Source organism: Pelodiscus sinensis, chromosome 4 (assembly GCF_049634645.1).
Source record: "Pelodiscus sinensis isolate JC-2024 chromosome 4, ASM4963464v1, whole genome shotgun sequence".
Lineage (NCBI taxonomy): Eukaryota > Metazoa > Chordata > Testudines > Trionychidae > Pelodiscus > Pelodiscus sinensis.
This window is the reverse complement of record NC_134714.1, coordinates 43289552-43312750: the sequence shown is the minus strand read 5'-3', so window position 1 is coordinate 43312750 and position 23199 is coordinate 43289552. Positions and strand designations below refer to the sequence as shown.

Genomic DNA, 23199 nt, shown 5'->3' with positions numbered 1-23199 from the left:
GCAGTGAGTGCTCTTACTGGTGTGTTGCTAACCTGCCTCTCTCGACCAAGTTTGCTGTAGTTTCTTTGTATGCAGGGGGCCAACATCCACCTGTGTGTACCTTTCAAAGGTGAGGCTTGTTGTATTGTGCTTGAAGTGACTTATGTCCCCAGGGATGTGTGGAGGCTGTTCTTATTCTGCAAAGCAATGTGTTGAAAGATGTGTCTGCCTCACCCTCTGGCCCTTTCTCAGCATGGGCTTCTTGTCTTACAGATCAGGACGGAAAACTGCAGAAGAAGTAGAAGAGTAAGTTCTCCTTTTTTGCTAATGAAAGACTTGATTTTTTTTCTGATATGGGCCCCTAATTCCCAGTTAGAGTGTAGTATGGGCATGTAACTGCTGGCACTGGATTTTGAATTTCACCATGCTCACCGTCAGGGATGTAAAACCTTGCCTGAAAGTGCTTGAAGTGCCCATTGTCCTGAGGGACAGGGCTGATAATTTGACTCTTGTTCCTTTAGAGGCGGCATGCATAGTTGTTCTGTCATTCCATGAGGACAGAAAAAGACAAGAATTTGGGTGAAAAGTTTATCTTTTTTTCCAGCTGCCCAGGATCCTGAATCCTCAGGTCCTGCTGTCCACAGAATCCATGGTACACTCTCTGTTCTGAATAGTCCTTCCAGGTGGCTGCAGAATTAAGCTTTGTGAGAGCCACGCACTGAAGGCTTTGAGAGAGGAGATAAATAGATAAAATATGCTTGCTCTTCCCAAGTCTTCCGCAGCATGGGAAAACTAGCGTTAGCATCTGATGGGGACTGAGACTTCAGTGGCAGAGAGGGGACATGAGAATAAATACTTCTGTCGTTGAAATGGTTTTCCTATTGTGCTTTGTTGCAGTCACCGCCTCAGGCAGCAGAGCCTGGAGGGATCAGATGATGGAGGAGGTAAGGTTTCATCTTCTTAACTGCTAGAAAAAAATGTCCTGTGCTTTCTAGAGATCCCCAGAAGCATGGGCAGAATTGTCCTGGAGGAAGCAAACAGGAGAGTGCATCACATTGATGAGAAATGCTGGAGTAAAGGTCTCCTTTACTGCAGACCTGGAGAAGGTGCGATGGAGATTAGTAGGGACAGTATTTTAGGGAAAGAGGACGAGGGAGGTTACCCATAGACTTAGCCTTAGTCTTGAATAACGTAGAAATAATCAAATACAGGTTAAACCTCTGAAATCTGGGACTCTCTGGTCCAGCAACATCCATGGTCTGGGATATTGCTGGACCAGAGATCCCCATCTGGCCAGGTTTAGGGGATGGGCTGGCAGTGGGGAGCACAGTCCCAGCAGCGGGGAGCACAGTCCCAGCAGCAGCAAGGCTGGTGCATAGGAGCGCAGTCCTGGCCAGCAGGGGCAGGGAGCGCAGCTCCACCTGAGCCAGCACAGTGGGAAATGAACCCCATCCTGGCTGGAGGCAGTGGGGCCTGAGGCTGGGAGAGCAGCCAGATTGGCGCTCCTGGTGGTGAGGAACATGGCCCTGGCAGGGGTGAAGGCAACAGAGCCAATGGTGGGGAGCAGGGCCGGAGGGGAGCCTTGACTTCCCCTTGTCCAGCAAACTCTGGGGTTTGAGACCACTCAAGTCCTGAAGATGACAGACCAGGGAGGTCCCACCTTTACTTTTGGTAAGATGGAGAGATCATAGAACGTGTTTGTGTCTGGCTGCACAGGGAAGGAGGCTGGAAGGTCAGTGGATGGTTGGGGGAAGGGGAAAGTGTCACAAGTAGGTCCCCTATTTCAAAAGGTGATAAATTCTACTACTAAACTCTTCCTGTTCCTCCTATTGACACATCCCCTCTTGTGCCTCTTCAGGACTAACACTTCTAACAGCCTCCTGCGTGCCCCATAACCCGCTCTCATCAGCTATCAAATCTTTTACCCCTCTCCATTACTATATTAATGAAGACATCATGGAATTATTTTACTAAAATCTCATCCCCCTAATCCAAAATTCTGTATATACATGGGCTGAGCACATGCCCCATTGAGTTACCCTTTTCCAGCAGTGGACTGGCTGCTGTGAGGTACCCCAGATTTTTGGGCAGGCTTTATCTCTGCCAGGCCTTGTCGTTAATGTTGCCTGCTCCTCCAGCACCAGGCAACTAGTGTTTGTTTTAAACTATGTTATTAGCCAAGAGAAACAGCTGCAAAAATCTACAAGGAAGAGTTTGGGACAGATATTAACTTCATATGTCTAGAGGCCTGGCAGGCCCAGACACTCATCCACAGTTCCTAGGAGCTACATCAAACTTCCAGGCTGATTTTTTTCCCCGTTTTAATTAACCTATAAAACTGAGGGCCATAAAATATCACCATGAATCAGAGTTTAGCAGGATTGACTAAGGGTACGTCCACCCTGCAAAGTTAATTTGAAATAACAGCCGTTATTTCGAATTAACTTCAATAGCGTTTATACATGCCAATTCGAATTTGGTAAACTTCATTCTACAAGGAGTAACGCCAAATTCGAAATAGCTATTTTGAATTAAGTGCTGTGAAGACACTTAATTCGAAATAGGGGACCTCCAGCCCTTCCCAGGGAGCCCTGGTGGCCACTCTGGGCATAACCAGGAAAACTTACTCTCCTCTCCCCCAGCCCCAGAGCTATTAAAGGGGTAGACCCTGGCCACAGTGCCTGTGCCAGCTCCAAGCCTGCCAGCCCAGAGCCAGCAGTGGCCACCGGGGCCCCTGATCCAGTGGCCCCAAAACATGAGCCAGCAAACCACTGGCAGTCAGCCCTCCACCGCTCCCCAGGAGCAGTCTGCCAGTTCCCAGGAGCCTGACAGGGGCTGGAGAAGGCGGGCGCCTGCCTGGTCCTGGGTGGAGATCATGGACTTTATTCAGGTTTGGGGGGGATTCCCCCAATGTCCATGATCTCCACATTAGACGGAGGAATGCAGCCATCTATGGCACGATAGCTGCCAGCCTGGCCACCAAAGGCCACATGTGAACCCAGGAGCAGGTTTGCATGAAAGTCAAGTTGGTCCGATGAGACCTCCAACCATGAGCCCTGAGCTTCCCCACCCCATTCTTCCCCTTGCTTCCCCCTTCCAGCTCACTCCTCCCAGGCTTCCCCCTCCCCTCTCCCACCCTCTCTCTTCCCTTCTCCCATCTCCTTTTCCCAATCTCCCCAGAGGTTCATCCCCCCCCCCCCCAGTTTTGTTCAATAAACCCAGTTTCTATTTTTGAACATATCTGTCTTTTATTTGACATCAGGGCTAGGGAGGGGTAAATGGAAGGACGTGAGGGAGGAATAGGGCACGAGCCCCCAGTGGAGAGGACTGGGGAGGCTCTGAGGGCTCCTCGGGGTGGACGCTCTCCCTCAGGGCCTCCTGGATCCTGACAGCCCCCTGATGGACCCCTTGGATGGCAGCCTGCAGCAAGTGCAGCCGGGCTGATGGCAACAACCCCACGAAACGCACCGGCATGCCCAGGGGCGGCTCTGGCTCTATGTGGCCAAGTGCTGTGGTGTCCTGAGTTCGGGCAGTCAGGGCACTCCAAGACAGGACTGCTTTGCTGTCCCTTATCGAGGTAGACAAGCAAGTGAGGAACCCTGAGAACTGTCTGTCTGGGGTGGGGATAGGGTCCCTTTAAACACGGAGCTCAGTTAACCTCAGGCAGCAGCTCTACACACTAAGTCCTAACCTGATGCCCTGCTGGCACTTATTCCGGCCAGCCTTAACTTCGGTTCAGGGTCCACTCAGTGTGGACGTGCTATTTCGAAATAGCAAAACGCTATTTTGAAAGGCTACGTCTACATTGGCCCCTTTTCCGGAAGGGGCATGTTAATTTCAGAGATGGTAATAGGGAAATCCACGGGGGATTTAAATATCCCCCGCGGCATTTAAATAAAAATGTCCGCCACTTTTTTCCGGCTTTTAGAAAAGCCGGAAAAGAGCGTCTACACTGGCCCCGATCCTCCGGAAAAAGCACCCTTTTCCGGAGGATCTTATTCCTATTTCAAAGTAGATGGCCTTGACCACAGCAAAGCGCCAATCAGTGGGGCGCCCGGGTGGCTGGGAGCGTTCGTGCCCTGGCAGTGCCCCGCGCCCCACTCCCGGAAGCAACCCCCCTGGCAGCGTGTAGTACGGCGGGGACAGACCGACCCCTCCGGTGCGGGGCGCTTTCGCCTCCTCTCTCCCCCCCCTTTGTCCCTGGGGCGGCCCATCCCCTCCTTGCAGCCCCCCTCCCCCTCCGGCGCAGTGGCCGACGAGTGCTATACCTGCATGAGCACCGCTCCGACGGTGGATCTCCCCACGCCGAACTGGTTCCCGACGAATCGGTAGCTGTCCGGCGTGGAGCGCTTCCAGACGGCGATGGCCACCCGCTTCTGGAGGGGGATGGTGGGCCTCATGCGAGTGTCTCTTCTGCGCAGAGCAGGGGCGAGCCACTCGCAGAGCTCCAGGAAGGTGTCCCTCCTCATCCTGAAGTTCTGGGTCCACTGTCGGTCTTCCCAGCACTCCAGGACGATGCGGTCTCACCAGTCGCTGCTGGTGTCCAGACGCCAGATGCGGCGGGGCATGCCGGTGCTGGGGCGCCGCCGCGGCTCCTCCACGGCCCCCAGGGCAGCCAAACGGAGAGGCAGGGGGCTGACCTGCACCAGGTGGTGCCAGGCAGCCTCGAGCCATTGCTGGCAGGCTTGCAGCAGCAAGTCCAGAAAGTGCACCAGAAGGTGCAGGGCGAGCTCTGGCTCCATGTTGCCATCTGCGGCGGCGTCCCCGAAGGGAAGCACCGACACACACGGGCGCAGAGATCAACGCTTTGCTGTCCCTCGGCGAGGTTGGCAAGCAAGCAGGAAAAGCTGAGAACCGGCTGTCCGGGGGGGTCCCTTTAAGCACAAGCCTCAAGTAGCCTCAGACAGCAGCCACACAAAGCAACTACTGACCTGATGCCCTGCCAGAACCGGTTTCAGCCGCCCTTAAATGCCCCCCTGCATCCAATCAGTGTGGACGCGCTAGTTCGAATTAGCAAAACGCTAATTCAAACTAGTTTTTAGTTCTAGATGCGTTAGTTGGAATTAGCTTAGTTCGAATTAACTAATTAGCTGTAGTGTAGACGTACCCTCTGAGATCTCAGCAATTCCAGTGAAGGAAAGTGGATGGTTTAAAAACAAAATCCCACCTAAAGTAAAATGACTATGTTGAATAAACAGTCCTGGAAGAATAAATAATACACAGTGTGAAAGAAGTATGGAATAGCACAGATATCTAATATAGCCATGCACTGAATTGAATTACTGCCCCAGACATATTGGTATACCTAATACAAACCTATATTTTGGCTTATGCCATTTAATACAGCATTATGGCTGGGACTTTAAATACCTCAAAGTCAAAATCTTGGCTTTTAGTTTCCCAAGGAATGTGCTGTGGTCTTTTTATGTTGCATATGGTGTTGGCTTGTTATTCCTTAATGTGACTAGCTAGGGTTGCCTAATAATTGTTGCTGTTAAACCATGTATTTGAATCTTCTGTATGTAATGTATTAGAAATGTCAGTCATAATGTTGCATTAACATTATTTATCTTCTGTGCCACCCTTTTATTTTAATAATCAGCTGCAGACTTAGAAAAGAACATTGTGTTCAATAACACTTTTGGTATCCAGGCACATTTTATTACTTACTTATTCATACTGCGGTTGTGTCCAGTAACATCAGGTAACAATCACGGCCTCGTTGCAGTAGATGACATAAAGACACAGTCTCCACCACCAAGAATCGCCAAACTGTCCAGGGAAGGATGGGGGAAGGGGTTAGGAAGAAGGCAATATAATCAAATAGAAACTATATTGATCAAATAAATATGGATTTCCCCAACTGCCATTCCACCTAATTATGTAATGTTGGAAGATTTCATATAGGTGTTATGCCTGATTTGGATTCTTGGGGAAAGGTTTGAAATAGAAGAGATAGTAGCTTCACAGATTAGTTCAGGGTGTGCATACCATGTAAAGTATGGAGTAGAAGGAGATAGACAGAATGGGAGCCATTTCTGATTTCAGTGAATCTTTAGAGTTCCATAAAGAATTCCACAGCACAAGCCACACAAAGGCAGTGCAGTAGAAATGAGTGAAACATTACCAGGAGAGAGTTTATGGAAGACTGGGAAAGGTTAGATATGGCAGCTCTGGCTCTCTGTTCTGAGATATATACAGAAGTGGGCTAACAATTCATTTTCTTTAATCCGTATTTCTCGAGCCATTTTCCTGGTCTTTCTTTCTCACTGAGAACTATTCCAGGAGAAGTGATGCTTGTGAAAAGAAGCCTATTTTAAAAAAAATGTTTTTGAGAGCCAAGAAATGTATCTGACAAAAAGCATCATCTTCCGATTTTAACTCAAAATCGTGGGAACTTTTTTTTGAAAAGTTATAGTCACCTAAGAATAGTGGCAGTAACTCCCCAGCTGTAACTTGTGTCTCTATATACCAATGTTGGGGTTTACTAAAGCAGTATTTCTCAACTATGGGTCCCTGAGATCTTTCTGGTACTGTTTAGGAAGGCTGCAAGCTGGTGGCTTGTATCAAATAGATTGAGAAACACTGTTCTAAAGCACCATTGACTTATCTAAGCTTTTGTGCAGTGCTCCAATGTACAGCCCACACTGGCATTTACATATACATATTTGTACATAAAATGTGGGCTCAGTAAACAGGTACTGCTCCTTTGCAGGTTGCAGTGTCTGCCTGAGCCTCTGCTTGTGGAGCTCTGATAAGAGAGCTCTACCTCTCTGCACAATGGGAGACCTGTTTTAACAGGATTTAATACATTGACAACCTTAGGAATAATAAACCTTCATGAGCAACAAAAAAGTGCTTAATTCCTAAAGGACAGGCCTAGTTGAGCCACTTTTGGCCAGGGGCAATTGGGGGCTTAATTCTTTATGTGTAGCAATCTGGGTGATCTGAGAGAGAGGAGTTTAAGGGTAATTGCTCAATTTTCTGTCCATGTCAACAGGGAAAATGGGCAGAAGTGGCTGAGCTCAGCGCAGCAGTGATGCTGGATGAGATGAGAGATGTGAGGCTGTCAGTGGAATTAGAAAAGAGCTATCTGCAGAACACTGTCTTGCAAATGTTGGCTGCTTGGTGCTAAGGGTACATAAGGGAGGAAATGGGTTGTTATAAATAAATTCACAATGAAGGGGGCACCTGCCCCTGTGTCATTTTCTCTGTGGGATGGGCATGGCCCTGTTTTTATTCTGCCTGGTATTTCACTTGTTCAATCTGCTCTTCATAGCCAATGCTGCATATGTCTGACCAATGCAGCAATGAAGTGACCATCTCCTGGACTGGGCAGCTTTTGAATACTGAAAGCCTCTGTCTTTCCTTTCAGAGATGGCACCTACCTTAACCAGTAAACCTCTTTAGCTCTTCAGCTGAGAGTCCCCTCAATCCCTCTTCACCCCTTGGAATTCCTTCCTGTTCTGCAGCTCCTCAGGTGTGATGCAGCTATGGCACATGGGCTGAGACTGCCATCTCTATCCCCTGGCCATGGCCTTCCATATATGCTGCTCCCCCATTTCAGAAATGCTCAGCTCTGGTAGCTCTGCTCCCCAGGAGGAAGCGCAGCTTCTGGAGCAGGGCCAGTGCTATAGGAAGGGGACAATATGTGTGGTTTTGAATGTGGGAAAAGGTGGCACTGTATGTAATTTTTTTGAGCAGGTAGTGTGTGTGAACAAGGGAGTTGAGTGAGATGAAGGGCTAACTGTGCTGCACATTCAAGCCATACTTACCTGCAGGGACAGAAGATGCCAGGAAGCAGACACCAGGCAGCAGTGACTAAATCAGTGCCATCAAAGTGAAACCCATTTCCCTCCTCCCAGGAAGCTTCCCCTAGGAAGTGATGCTAACTATGAGGCTTCTGCATAAAGTGTCAAGCCTTTGCAAGGGCTTCTTACCCACTGGTTTGTGGGGGCAGCTCCTCTTCCTTAAAACAGAAGGGGAGAACATTAAAAGATTAAAAGAAGGAAGTGCCAGAGTTACTGAGTCTTTCTCCCTCTGGAGAGCTGGGTGTCTGTCATGTGGTAGCTACCTAGAACCAATACTTCACTGCAATACATTACGGACCTCTTCTCATGATCACCTTCTGAATAAAAGGGATCCTGAATATAATGCCTGGTCTATAGTGGCTTTAAGCAGAACTTAGACCACAGTGCAAACCAGGTCACCTCTGCCTAGCAATCATTAATAATAAAATATCCTAGTTGCCTTCTTGGCTAGTTAAAGTCTGTGTGGGAAAGTCAAGGAGATGGCAGATTCCCATGTGATGTTCAGAAGGTTGCAATGGTGGAGCATAGTGCTGAGAGTGACTTAGTTTCCTCCTTGCTCAAAGATGTAGAAAGAGAAGCCAGGGAGAGGGAGCATCTAGAGGTGGAGAGCGAGGGGGGCAGGGAATTGACCATCGGTGAAATCGAGAAAGGGAGCAGAATTGTGCTTGACATGAGGAGCTGAGTGAATGGGCTGAATGGGGAGTGATGACCTGGAGCAGAGGATGATGATTATGGTTGTGTGTTGGTCTGTCCCACTGTGACTTCATGTGGCCATGCACATTCCAGTGGGATGGTACTTGGAGGTCAGGCATACAGCTGTGCAAGCACACCTGAGTTCTAACCAGCTACCCTCTGCTATTCCAGCCCTGGACTTCTGTTTAAGAGGGGCTCTGCATCAGGCCAAACTCTGTGTGGCAGTTTTGTGATGTGAATGAAAGTCCTCCAGGAATTGGGAGATTTCTTTGTGAGGCCAGTGATGGGCAAGGCTCATGCTGGCTTCAGGCCTGAGATTGGTATGGGCCAACTTAACCTCATTTTGGCAGCTGACATTACAACCTGGAATTAACTTGGTCTAGAGAAGTCTCCATCTTTTTAGCAGAAGTGGAAAGTTGTGTGTGTGTAACCTAAGTATATGGTAGAAGCCCTGTTCTGAGTAATTTAAAACTGGACAAGGCAGCAAATAATGCAGCTGTTAGGGAATAATCCTGGCCTGTTTAGGGATGAACTATGAACTTGTTTGGTTCTGGTAAGTCTCTTCCATCTCTAAATTCTGTAGTAACTTAGATACACAGTCATATTAGGCTTATGATTGCTGAGCCCATAAGTGTAGTTGATGGACTAGGTTTACCTAAAAGACCCTTTAAGAAAAAGCTCTTGAAAGATGATTACAGAATTGAGACACCATCATTTAAAACTGCTTGAGGCAAACTCCTTTGAACATTGCAGCAGTGGAGGGACAGAGAGAGAACCACGTAGCCCTTGATTGTAGCATCGTTCCCTCAGGACCCATCCCCACTCCCCCCTTAGTTTCTCATCTGATATGAGAAAGCAGCAGTAAGACTCCTCATCTGTCTCATGAAAATCCGATTCGGAATGGCTGTGATCAAACCCAGCTGGCTGTCAGCAGTGGTGGCCTTGTGTGGAGGGAGGGAGGCTTCTGAGGAGTTTCTGGATGTGGAAATGTCACAGGTGCTGCCGATCAAAGAGGCATTTTTTTAATAAATATATATAAGAAAAAATAAAAAAAACCTAAGGATTTAGCATAAAAGAAATGTAGTTTGTCTTGTTTTTCCAGTGTAACATGAAGAGGATGAAATAAAATCAGATACCCCTGCTCCCAAACATACTTCCACGGGATTGCTCTGAGAAGCCTCTTTCCCTGTCACATTAATGCTCTAAAGCAAAATCACTCATCTCCAGCATTATTGAGGAGGGTTTTGTATTTCTGAACTCCCTGCTGTGCCTCATGGCTTTCTAGGCTGTGACCCTGCCATTGCCTTATTACCTTTTGGCAGGGAAAAATAATGAGGGGGGGATGTGGAGAAACCTTTGAAAGGAGAAAAGTGGAAATCTCCAGGAACCGAGGCAGGCAGAATTCAGATGGGGCGGGGGGGGGGGGGGGGTGTCTTAAGGTTGGTAGCAATATTACTATCATGGCTAAAAGCTTCTTCCACAGAGAGATCTTTGGCTGTTTGGGCCCCCTCATAGCAGTTTCCTGCTAATGCCAGCTGTATGTTGATCTCCATTAGCACAGTCTCAATTCTGGTCTCCAAATTCCTGTTGCTTCTATTGCCAGTGACTAGTCTAGTTATCCAAGGATCATAGGTGCATAGATTTTTAAGATGAGAAGGAATCATTAGATGATCTACTTTGGTCTCCTGTATAACACAAACCATAGAATGTCACCCAGCTCCTCCTGTATTAAGCCCACTAACTTGTTGGACTCTGCCTTTTTGCCCCCTATACCACAGTATCATTGTGCTTCTATCCTCTCCCTCAAGCATTCCAATGAAGATGCATGCAATGATTATTCCAAACTGGGAAGATACCATATGTCAGTGGCAACCCTAGACAAGGTGGCTACGTCTACACTGGCCCCTTTTCCGGAAGGGGCATGTAAATTTCACGAGTCGTCGTAGGGAAATCCGCGGGGGATATTTAAATATCCCCCGCGGCATTTAAATAAAAATGTCCGCCGCTTTTTTCCGGCTTTTAAAAAAGCCGGAAAAGAGCGTCTAGACTGGCCCCGATCCTCCGGAAAAAGCGCCCTTTTCCGGAGGCTCTTATTCCTACTTTGAATAAGAGCCTCCGGAAAAGGGCGCTTTTTCCGGAGGATCGGGGCCAGTCTAGACGCTCTTTTCCGGCTTTTTTAAAAGCCGGAAAAAAGCGGCGGACATTTTTATTTAAATGCCGCGGGGGATATTTAAATCCCCTGCGGATTTCCCTACGACGACTCGTGAAATTTACATGCCCCTTCCGGAAAAGGGGCCAGTGTAGACGTAGCCGGTGGGAATTGCACTGGATTATAGCCGGGCCTGGGCCTATCGGTGTGACTCCAGATGCAACCGTGGTGAGCATCCTGGGAAACCAAACAGCACTACCTGGTTACAACAAACCTGAACTGTTTTCCACAGATTTCTTAGCTCGAGAGCCTGAGAAGCCTCTCCATCTCTTATCCAGTCCTTTGTCTAGTTGATAATCACTTCCTAGCCTGAAAAGATGAGAAAACAACAATACCATTTGCTCTTGTTCTCCTCTTATATGATCGTCTCTGTAAAGCTACTATTTGGCTTTGCAGTGTTAGGAGGCCACCAAGACCTTATACCCTGGAGTTAGAAGGTTCCTTTGTTATTGTGACTTTTCATAGCAGCTAGCTCTGGGGGTGTCACTATTGTAGACTCATATCATGGCTCTAAAGGAGATGGACTCTTAGTTTTTTCTCTGTGCTTTCCAGGCCCACAACCCAATGGGCCATGGTAGCTATCTGATTCTCTACAGCCCTCTTCTTTCATCCTCCCTACTGGTGACAGACCTGGCTCCTGATCAGCCATCGTATTGACTGCAGGTCAGGTACAATCCTGGAAATTGCATCCCAGTCAAGTGGAAAGGGTAGGGGTCCAGAGAGCTATTTTTTACCCTCTCTGCTTGCTTGCTGCTCTCACAAGAAACCTTGCAAGAGGCTCTGAGCTTGTTTGTGTGTTCAGTAGACGCTGTCTCTGCTCCTTGTTCCTAGTGGGTTTTGTTAAGCCTGTTGCTTTCCACTTTTCTTATTCTCCATATTTTCCATTTAGAGGGGGGAAAATATTTATCGGAATGAGATGCGCTAATTAAAGCCATTTTCTGGTATTTGGTTAATGGAGTGTTTGATGTCTCTCTGACAAGACCATGAAATGCACAGAGTGTCCACAGGGACGGAATTTGCTGAACACGGCGCTTTGTAAATGAGGGGACACAGTGTCGCAGCAGCTCATGAATATGAAACGCCCATGATGCTACCTCGGTGGACTTGGGAACACAGATGAATCCTGTCATGTGCTAAATGAGACCAATTTCTTTCACTTAACTTCATCTTCAATCAGACCTTCTTCCATTTGCCTGTTTAAAATTCCCTAAACGTGATGCAGAAGGTAAAAGCATTCAGTAAAATAAAGTTTTGCAGCAGCAGAGAAATTATAATTATCCCTGGTTTAAGTTGCATGCTCATAAAATGTAAAATTCAGTTAGTTTCTGTCACTCTTTAAGTTAGGAGCCTGTAATTTTGCTGTGCTGAGAATAAACCTGATATGAAGGGGTCAGCTTGCCCCTAAAGCTGCCACCTTCTGGGTAGCCTGCACTCTGTAATCTCCAAAGAAGCAAAGGTGTGCACGGCATTTTGTGGTCATTGAAGGCGACTGCATAGCTGCTGTGCAGAGCTTCCATTCTGAAGTGGCCATTGAAAATGTCATGTGACTAGGAGTAGAAAATCTTCCTTACACATGAATAAGGAGATTTTTAGTGTGATTCTCAGCACTTGGAGTCTGATTGCAGAGGGAATAGCTGGGAAACTCTAGGGGACCTAATTAAAAAGGGAATGTTAGTGGCTATAAAAGATGTATTTAAACTGAATCAGTGTTGGCACTGGACTTGTACCCAGGACACAGGACTTCCAGTCCCTGCTCTGCCACTGACCTGCTGCCTGGCCTTGGGCTAGCCATTTCGCCTCTTGGAGTTTGTTCTTCCCCCATCCACTCTTTGTCTGTCTTGTCAATTGAGCTTATAAGCTCTTTGGAGCAGGAACTGCCTTACACACCTAACACAACAGGGCCTTAGTTTCATTTGGGGTCTCTGGGTGCTACTGTAATACAAATAACTAACAGGTGCGTCTTGCATGTCGAGGAGAGAGGTGCAACAGGAAAAGCAACTGCCAGGAGTATGGAGGCTGTAAGTTAAATCATATTCTTACCCCTTCTGCCAGATACGTTTCCTGCTTCCACCTCTCTGTCCATCTTCTCTGCAGATCAGTTACTTGTGTAAGAGGCAGAAGGGGAGATGGTCACAAGTTCCCAGCCTGGACTACTGACCTCACTAATGTCTCTTGTTTGTTTATATTTTAAAAAAACCCACTTTCTTCAGCTAATAATTCAGGTATCAGTTCTGATCAAGTATATGTCCTTCTCATCCAAACTCATAACACATCCTTACACCACCTTTCCTCCCCATAACTTCGATGCCTGGGTTTTTTCTTACTCTTTGTGTGTGTGTGGCCAGTGCGTATCCCACTGCAGCCCTGACTAAATGCAGATCTCTGATGCTTTTGTTATAGAGATAAAACATTGACTTAGTCACTAACAAGAGCTCTACATTTGGTCACTGAAATTATAACTTAACCCTGAACTTTCACTTGGGGCTGTGCCACAGCAATTGTGGGGTTGATGAACTTAGTTTAAATTTCCTCCAAAAGATAGTGCCCAACTCCTTGGGTAACTTAAAATCAGACTTGATGTAGGCATGGAGAATAGACTGTAGGAAACAGTTCTTTGATGACCAGAAAAGAGTTCAAATATTTATTTTCCATCTCTGCTTGGGTCAGGGCTGGCTTGATCTAAGGAAGAAAATGCCAAGGGAAAGTGCTTTATATTACTAACTAGTCCCCTTTAGCCAAACTGGGGTGCAAAAGAGAAGTCCCATCTTGGTTTCCTTAAGATCACTGTGACTGGGAGCATGAGGAACCTTTGTTTTCTCTAACATATAAAAACACATTTCTTCTATTTTCTATCTGTAAAACATTTCCAACATACACCTCTTCTTTTGTCTTCACTGATTTTGCCAGAAGGCAGCGGCGGATATAGGGCAGGGCGAGCGGGGTGGCTGCCCCGGGCCCTGCGCTTCAATAGGCCCCTTGCCAGCCCCGCTCGCCCTGCCGTGTATCTGCTGCTGGAGCCGCCTCCGCTGCTGCCTTTTGCTGTGAGTCCACAAGCGGCTCCGTTAGCCAGTGGCGTGCGCGGCGGCGGCTCCTTGCCAGGGAGGTGAAGGGCGACGCCTGGCCATGGCGCCCGGATATCCCGCTGCTCCACCCTCCTGCCCCGCCCAGAGAGAGGCTGGGGGTGGCACGGTTTCTCCCCTGGGGGGAGCCCAGACCCCTTTCCCGCCATGCCTGGGGGTAGAGCAACCCGCCCACCAGGGAGACCCCATCTCCTCCCGCCAGTCCCCACCTCCCCCCACTCGTGGATGCAGTGCGATCCAGCTCCACAGACAGTGCCCCCCCACACACACACACACGTCTCTGGGAGCAGGGGGAGTTGCCAGCTGCCCCCGCCCAGCCAGGAGCTGTTCAAGAGGCTGAAATGGTTATTTTGGCCTGTCTGATGAGTCAGACACCCCTGCCCGCTGGTCCTCCCTATGGCCCATCATGTGCCATCCTCCACGTAGCCACACCCTGCCTGCCCCCCATTCTAAGTAACCACACGCTGCCTGCTCCCCCAAGTCTCAACACCCACATGCTGCCTGCCCCCCAAATCCCAGCACCCACACACTGCCTATCCCCCCCAAATCCCAACACCTAATGCTGCCTGGCTCCCCAAGTCCCAACAGCCACATGCTGCCTGGCTCCCCAAGTCCCAACAGCCACATGCTGCCTGCCCCTCAAGTCTCAACACCCACACTCCACCTGGCCCCCGCAAGTCCCAATGCTGCCTGGCTGCGGAACACCCAACGCTGCCTGGCAGATACCAGCCATGGGCAGCCAAAGAGAATCTACTGTGAGCCAGGAGCGTTTTGTACGTCTTTCGATTATATCGATTGAAAACGACCTGTGTAAAGAAATGGACTTTACTGACATAATTGAAGAATGTGCTGCCAAAAGAGCTAGATAGCTATAGTAGACTTAAATACAAATTAAAATGTTTAATTATTAATGCAGAATTGTGTTTAAGAATGAATTACAATATAATTAAAATAAAAATTATCCAACTAAATTAAGTTTCTATCAAATTTACCCAATTCACATTTAATATGTAAAATAGTCTTCAATTTGCGCATTTGACACCTTTTTTCTATTTTGTCTCCAAAGGGGGGCCCTGCAAAATTGTGCTGTCCTGGGCCCCACAAAACTCTCATCCGCCCCTGCCAGGAGGAAAACTGGATTTGTTTTAAGTGAGGAGGAATGAGTGTTCCTTTTAAAAGCAGGGTACAGTGAGAACATTATTCATGATATCACAAAATAGATACCAGCGGAACTCTGGCAGAGGCTGCAGTTGAGCGAAGATCTGCATGAGTTATAGTAAAGGGGCCCAAGAGCTTCTTGGATACCAACTGCTAAGAGATGGCTTAGGCCTGATTTTATTGTTATTCTTTGTTTTTGTTGTTGGTAATTGATATTTTATTTTACATTGTTATTTTTATGCTGTGAGTTCTGGGCCCTGGAGAGAAGGGTTTGCAAAGGGGAGGGAAAGCCACTGCTGGAGCAATTCCATCTGGCTTGTAACATGGCTAGTGGTGTCTCCACCCAGCTGCAATGACTTGTCTGCAATATTTTATTGAAATCAGCAGATGTTAGTTGGAGATGACTGGGAAATTACCCTTCCTTCTAAAATACAGCTACACATTCTGAATCTATTTGTTCCCAGATTGTGGTGCTTTTATTCTGTGCCTCGCTTTACAATGTGCAGGCCCTTCAACAGCACCATCACAATGATGATGTTTGTGTGTTTGATAAGATGTTCCCAATTCCCAAATGCATACTCTGGAATGCAGTTCCCAGCAGCTGTTTAACATGTATGGATGTTACAAAGCCACATATGAGATGCATATTCAAAGGCCCTGAATTCAGAGAAATGTGGACAGAAAATATTACCGCAAGATTCCATGTGGAAAAATCAAAATTAATTGATCTGGAGGAAATTGTTCAGAAATATAGACACTCTATGGAAGGTAGGAATCAGAGACTTGGGATAGCTGAAAGAGACTGGGAACGATATGGGCACCAACCTACCTGGGAGACTTGAAGCTGCTGAAATAAGTTTCTGGCTGCGTGTGCAAGGGTACTACACTGTAGAACAGGGAATCCTGCAAAGATTTTCTAACATTCTTAATTTAGCATTTGAGTACTTTCATTAAAGTCGATGCATATGCTTAAAGTTAGCATGTGTTTGTATCCAGTAGTTAACATGGCTGTGCTGTGACAGATACTTGGAATATTGCAATAACGTCTCAACAGAGTGTAACCGGAAAGATATTGGAAAAACTGGAATAAACTCCGAGAAGAGCAACAAAAATGATCAGGAGGTGGATGGCTTGAATGAAAAGGAAAAATGCAAGGCTAACTGATGGCAAAGGGAACACTGATGATTTACAAATATGCAAAGAGTATAAACCAAGAGAAGAGAGCAAAGTTATTTAGAGTGAAACAACATGGATGGGGCAGGAGAGGAGGAGATTTTAAGTAGTGAGTTGAAATTCAAAAAAGAAATTATATGCTGAATAGCATTTAAATCTTCCTGCCACTAAGATCTGTAAGTCTGGGGAGCTGGAGATGCCCCTTAGTATTGGAACATTTCAGAGTAGACTGGATATACCCTTACATGGCATACAATAAAGAACAATTCTAAACTGGCTTCTGCAGCATGGGCTGATAAGAAACTGATAGCACATTTCCATTTATATCTAAATTTTACTGTCTATGATTTCTCTCAAAGTACATGTGTGGAGTTGGAGCTTTGAATTTCTTGTAGAGAGAGTTTCTGTGAGGTAAATTCCCCAGATTTTCTTCGTTCCTTTTTTGAGACTACTGTGTGGCTGCAGTGTTCAATAAGGGCTCATTCCAGTCCAGTTGCAGCCTGTGGGAGTCTTTCCCTGGAATTCAATGGGAGCTGGATTGGGCCCTGTGCCACTGAGTCCAGTGGCAGGATATCCGATTTGTAAAAAGTCTTTGGGATCCTGCAAAGTAAATGATGCATCACTGATCTGACATTTGTGGCCCATCTGCAAGAAAAGGGGAACAGCAAAGCCCAAAGGAATCTAAGGAAACAAGATCCAACTGGAGAAGGAATGGGGAAGTAAGGAATGGGGAAGCTAGACTATTGGTTTGATGATATAGGGAAGGATCCTGCAGTGGTCCAAACACCATCAAATCCATTGGAGTAAAAAAGGGATGAGTTTTATTTTAATTTCTATTAGCAGAAGAACATCTGTCATTAGTGTAACATCCAGTTCCAATCCCCACATGTAGAGATGTCTATATCTGTGCAAATGTCTCTAGCAAAGAAGGGTATGTCTACACTACAAAGTTAATTCAAACTAACAGACATTAGTTCGAATTAACTTTGATAGGCGCTACGCATACAAACCACTAGTTCGAACTTAATTCGAACTAGTGGAGCACTTAATTCGAAATAGGTAAACCTCATTCTACGAGGACTAATGCCTAGTTTGAATTCAGTAGTTCGAATTAAGGGCTGTGTAGCCACTTAATTCGAACTAGTGGGAGGCTAGCCTTCCCCAGCTTTCCCTGGTGGCCACTCTGGGCACCACCAGGGAAACTCTTCTACCCCCCTCCCGGCCCTGGGGCCCTTGAAGGGGCACGGTCTGGCTATGGTGCCCGTGCCAGGTGCAAGCCTGCCCGCACCCAGCCAGCAGACCCTGCACCTGGCACGGCATGAACCAGCCACCCACTGCCACCCAGCCCTCCGCCTCTTCCCGGGACCAGGCTGGCGGCTCCCAGGAGCCTGCCTGGGGTCGCAAGAGGCGGGCGCCTGCCTGGTCTAGTGCAGAGATTGTGGACCTCATCCATGACCTCCGCACTAGGCACAGGAAAGTGGCTGTCTAGGGCAGGATAGCTGCCAGCCTAGACACCCAGGAGCAGGTTTGCATGAAAATCAAGGTGGTCCAGTGAGACCCCCGACCCTGAGCCCTGAGCTTAGAACGGCCGTACTGGGTCAGACCAAAGGTCCATCTAGCCCAGTAGCCTGTCTGCCGTCAGCGGCCAACACCAGCTACGCTGGAGGGGATGGACCGAAGACAATGACCAAGCCATTTGTCTCGTGCCATCCATCTTCAGCCTTCCAAAACAGAGGCCAGGGACACCATTTCTATCTCCTGGCTAATATCACTCCATGGACCCAGCCTCCATGACTTTATCTAACTTCTCTTTAAACTCTGTTCTAGTTCTAACCTTCACAACCTCCTGCAGCAAGGAGTTCCACAGGTTGACTATTTGCTTTGTGAAGAAGAACTTTCTGTTATTAGTTTGAAGTCTGCTACCCATTCCTTTCCTTTGGTGTCCTCTAGTCCTTCTATTATGGGAACTAATGAAGAACTTTTCTTTATGTACCCTCTCCATACCACTCATGCTTTTATAGATCTCTATCATATCCCCCCTCAGTCTCCTCTTTTCTAAACTGAGAAGTCCCAGTCTCTTTAGCCTCTCTTCATATGGGACCTGTTTCAAACCCCTGATCATTTTAGTTGCCCTCCCCTCTCCCACCCTCTCTCTTCCCCTCTCCCACCTCCTTTTCCCAGTCTCCCCAAGTTTTGTTAAATAAAGAGAGTTTCTATTTTTGAACGCACGTGTCCTTTATTTTGTACATCAGGAAGGGGAGCTAGGGAGGGGTAAGTGGAAGGAGGTGAGGGAGGAATGGGATACGAGCCCCCGATGGGGAGGACTGGGGTGGCTCTGCAGGTTCTTTGGGGTGGAAGCTCTCCTGCAGCCCCCCAATTGACCTCCCCCGGATGGCAGCCTGCGGCAAGTGCAGCCGGGCTGATGGCCGAGTGCTGTGATGTGCCGAGTGTGGGCATTCAGGGCACTCCAAGCCAGGACTGCTTTGCTGTCCCTCATTGAGTTAGACAAGCGAGTGGGGAACCCCTGAGAACTGTCTGTCCGGGGTGGGGGTCGGGTCCCTTTAAACACAGCCCTCGGCTAGCCTGAGACAGCAGCTCCACGCTCTAAGTCCTAATCTGATGCCCTGCCGGCACTGCTGCCAGCCATCCTTAACCTCGGTTCAGGGTCCACTCAATGTGGACATACTAGTTTGAATTAGCAAAACGCTAATTCGAGCTAGTTTTTAGTTCTAGATGCACTAGTTCGAATTAGCTTAGTTTGAATTAGCTAATTCTAATTGTTAGTTCAAATTAGTGCTGTAGTGTAGACATACCCGAATAGACTAATTTTCAAACATCTTTGAAAGCCCCCAGCTCAACTTAGCCACTGAACTGTTGATGAGCCCTTCAGACAGTCTGAGAAATTAGAGACCCAAAAAACCCAGTAGGTCCCATCTAGTCTGGTGATTCCCTTGCTTCTGCCCATGCAAGAATGTTTCCTAATCCCTACCGTTGTTCTCCAGGCCCTTGCCCAGTCCTGGTTTTAAATGACTCCAGCCATGGCAATCCTGCCTCTTCCAATGGACAGTTAGGATAAGTCTACACAGCAGGGCTAAAGTTGAATTACACTATGCAACTTCAGCTACGTCAATTGCGTAGCCGAAGTCAAAATAGCTTAACTTGGCTTTTGGTGCTGTCTACGTACCAAAGTATGCCTACTTTGAAGTAGGAATAAGAGATCCTCCGGAATAGGGCTTTATTCCGGCGGATCGGGCCAGTCTAGACGCTTTTTTCCGGCTTTTCCCCAAGCCAGAAAAAAGCGGCGGACATCTTTATTTAAATCCCACGGGGGATATTTAAATCCCCCGTGGATTTCCCTATTCCGAAGTTTAAAATTAGCATGCCCCTTTCGAAAAAGGGGCCAGTGTAGACATAGCCCTTGTGAAATGAGGATTACAGGAGTCAGAGTAAGAAGTCCTGCAGCTCGACATTATTTTGAAATAAAGACTTGTAGTGTAGATGCACACTATGTTATTTTGGAATAAGATCAGTTATTCTGAAATAACACTGCTGTGGACATACGCTTAGGGTACGTCTAGACTACATGCCTCTGGCGACAGAGGCATGTAGATTAGACTACCCAGCATAGGAAAATGAAGCGGCGATTTAAATAATCGCCGCTTCATTTAAATTTACATGGCTGCCGTGCTGAGCCGATCAGCTTTTTGTCAGCTGAGCGCGGTAGTCTGGACGTTCCGTGGTCGACATCAAAGGCATTTGTCGACCTCCCAGGTATGCCTCCTGGGATGAGGCATACCTGGGAGGTCGACAAATGCCTTTGATGTCGACTGCAGAGCGTCCAGACTACCGGGCTGAGCCGACAAACAGCTGATCGGCTAGGCACGGCAGCCATGTAAATTTAAATGAAGTGGCGATTATTTAAATCGCCGCTTCATTTTCCTATGCCGGGTAGTCTAATCTACATGCCTCTGTCGCCAGAGGCATGTAGTCTAGACGTACCCTTAGAGATGTCCTATTAGTCCCTTTAGTGACTCAGCATAGCTTCTGTCTTTGCTCAGCTTCATCTCCTTACTTGTAAGTGGATCCCCTCAGACCAGTCTACACAATTTTGCTTCTCTTTATTCTTTGCCCCTTATACACAATGACTGTGCCCCCCCATAGCTATTACTGAGCTAAGCCCTACATATTCAGTTCTTCTAAGTCAGTCATTCCATCAGCTGAATCTCTTTTGTCCCTTCATTGGATTTTGTCAGCAGCTGGATTCCCCTGCTGGGAAGAATCAGTTTGATGGCAGCTTCCGCTGTGAGGGCAGTCAGGGCTCACGAGCGAGCAGAACAGTGACAGGCCTTTGTCACACAGTGCAGTGACTCCGCACTGTGGCATTGCCAGCATTTGCCATCCTCTGTCTCAGGGATGGAGCAGGCCTAGTTGCTTCAATTTCCCTGCAAAAGTCTTTATGGAGTTTGCTGTAGCCATAGGCACCTGTTTGTTGGGCAGTTGGGGAACTGGATGGCATGTCTATGCTGAGGTCGTCCAAGCTGTCACTGTCTCTCGCCTTTGCCTGCCTCTCTCTGCAGCCTCTATCCAGCTCGGGCCTTTCAGCAGGCAGCCAATTAGAGAAAAATCCCACTGTGTGGCTAGCTCCAAACAGCCACTTTGCCAAGGCCTGGGCTGACCCGTGCTCTGTTGCAGATGGGCCATCACTGCCTCCTCCGCCGGGAAGAGGTGGAAGGGGAACTGGGGCAGCTTGTGGAGATGTGGAGTGGACGTGAGGCAGGAGCTGTGCCATTTGGAGCTGTGGGAAGCTGCACAGCCCTGACAGGAGGAGGAAGCTTCTTAGGAAGGCTCTGTCTCGAGCCCCAAATTTTCATGGAGTGGGGGGGGAGGAGCGGTCTCTCCAGCTCCTGAATATTCATCTCAGCCTGGGCTGCAAACAGGGTTGAGCTAGAAACAGCCAACTGCTGTGTTCCACAGTAGCTGTGCTACGGATGGAGCCAGGAACAGCCTGCTTGCTCCAGCCCCTGGGATGCCTGCCTTGTTCAGATGCCAGGTAGGTGAAGAATCTTCAGAGATCTAAGCCATGTGACTTGCCTGCCACCTAAGGAACAGGGGCCTCTGGAGCAGCCTTCTGGACAAAGCAAACCTTAGGTCTTTAAAGGGACAGTGTACTAAATCATACTGTCATATTTTGCTCCAACATCCACTTTCCCCACCTGTTTATTCTTGTTAACCCCAGGAATCTGTCTCAAAGAAAGGTGCCTCACCTTCTCTAAGGGGCATTTGTTTGCACCCAAGCTTTTCAGCACCTTTTTCTCCTTCTCTTTCCTTTCTCCTCTCCTTTCCTTCCCAGCTGGAGTAGCTGTGACCCTAGTCCAGGAATGGGTTGGAGGCAGACCTGTAGCCTAGGCCTGCTACACAGCAGATTCATTCAAAATCATAATTAGGTTCCAACTCACTGTGTTTGCCAGGTCATTTTGGGATTATTTCCTCCCTGAGTTTATATAAAACTAGGTACACACTGTGCATCTTGAGGTGAAGGCATCATGGGAATATCTGCAACAGGAAATTTTTCATGTTCTTCAACCTGATCTCCTCTCCTCTTCCCACTTCTCCTTCAGTAATGCAGCTTGGATGTGGTCAGTGCTGGAGCAGTGAACTTGAGAGTTCATGCTCTCTCTTGTGGGATCCTGGGAGCAGGGAGGTTATGAGATGGGGCGGGACATACTGAGCCTTTACCATAACCAACTATTGTGGACTATGCCTCTGGCAACTCTGGATAGATTTATGTGCTTTGTTCACTATTCAAATTATTTTAGGCCAAGCTCATCTCCCTACCCTGATGGGGGGCAGGTACATCTAATGGCTGGGATTGCAGTAGGATGTAGCATATTCACTGGCATCCTGGGTTATAACCAAACAAAATCTCACCTGCTGTTATGTCCTTGCTCTTGCTGGGTGGGGGAGCCCCATCTGGTGAAATAGAGAGGCTGCACCCAACATTCTGATCAACCTGTGCAAACACCCTTAGCTCAGACTTCAGTGGGAGATAGGGTCTGGGAAGAGAGGGTACTGGAAATGCTCAAGAGAAGAACAGAAAAACCTAGGGAAGAGCCTGAAAATGGAAACAGATGAAAGGCTAATTGCTTCTGAAAGAGAAAAGGACAGATGACAGAGAAATCAAGCTCCAGGGATCAGAAAGAGATTTCCAGCTGCAGCTTGAGATACATCCAGAGAATCATGCCTTTTGGGAGGAGGCATCTGTTATGAAACTTCTTTATTTCTGTCATTGTAAGCTTTGTTAAACATATTCCCCTTTCATTTAAATGACAGTTTTTCTGAGGGAAATTTGATATTTTTAATCTCTAATAAAATGTGAGCCTGGGCTGGACGAATAGTGATTCTTATATGAAGGGAATTCTTCTCTGCTTATGGGATGATGGCAACCCCATAAGGTTCAAGGTTATTCCAAATGGAGAATCCATGACTGTCTAGTGAGTCCTAATGCAGCACAAATTTGCTTCTCTTGACTTTATTTTGCCTCCAAGTTTCAGAACTTTATTAGCTTATTTTATTATTCAACAATATGCTTTTTTAATCATTGCAAATCAACCTGCCATTGTTTTTCTGTTGAGGGCTGTGAGTGTGTTCTCTCACTGTGTACCATTGGAGAGTGGGACTCCATATTCTGTCTTCTGTCTAGATTCTGAGGGAGTGCTCAATATTCTGTCTTCTTCATGCTGCTGTGGCCTTTTCCTGTTGCAGATATTCCAGTGATCCCAGACTTGGAGGAAGTACAGGAAGAAGATCTTGCCATGCAAGTGGCAGCTCCACCCAGGTAACAGCATAGCCACATGATCACAAGTCTAGAGTCACGGCCTACAGCTGGGGCTCAGCAGGGACTGCTGAAATTAAATCTTGCATTACCTTATGTTCTAGAAAGATTAGTGGCTGTCCTATTCAGTAGGATTTGATGCCATGTGTTATGATAGTGAGTCTGCATGATAGGTAAGGGTCCAGTGTAGTGTTTCCAAATATGTAGCAAAAGTGATTATAGCATATTCTATATACATACAAAAATACATCAAAAGAACAAGAT

The 23199-nt window shown here is 47.4% G+C and overlaps 1 protein-coding gene across 4 annotated transcripts in view; it reads left to right on the top strand.

Moving 5' to 3' along the window:
- The window catches only part of IFT43 (intraflagellar transport 43), an 85108-nt gene that overhangs the window by 58023 nt on the left and 3886 nt on the right, over positions 1-23199 (top strand). For all 4 annotated transcript variants that reach the window (XM_075926854.1, XM_075926852.1, XM_075926853.1 and 1 more), the window contains exons 4-6: positions 253-285; positions 877-923; positions 22866-22938. In XM_075926854.1, coding sequence (XP_075782969.1) covers positions 253-285; positions 877-923; positions 22866-22938 — 153 coding nt within the window. The remainder of the gene's footprint in view (positions 1-252; positions 286-876; positions 924-22865; positions 22939-23199) is intronic.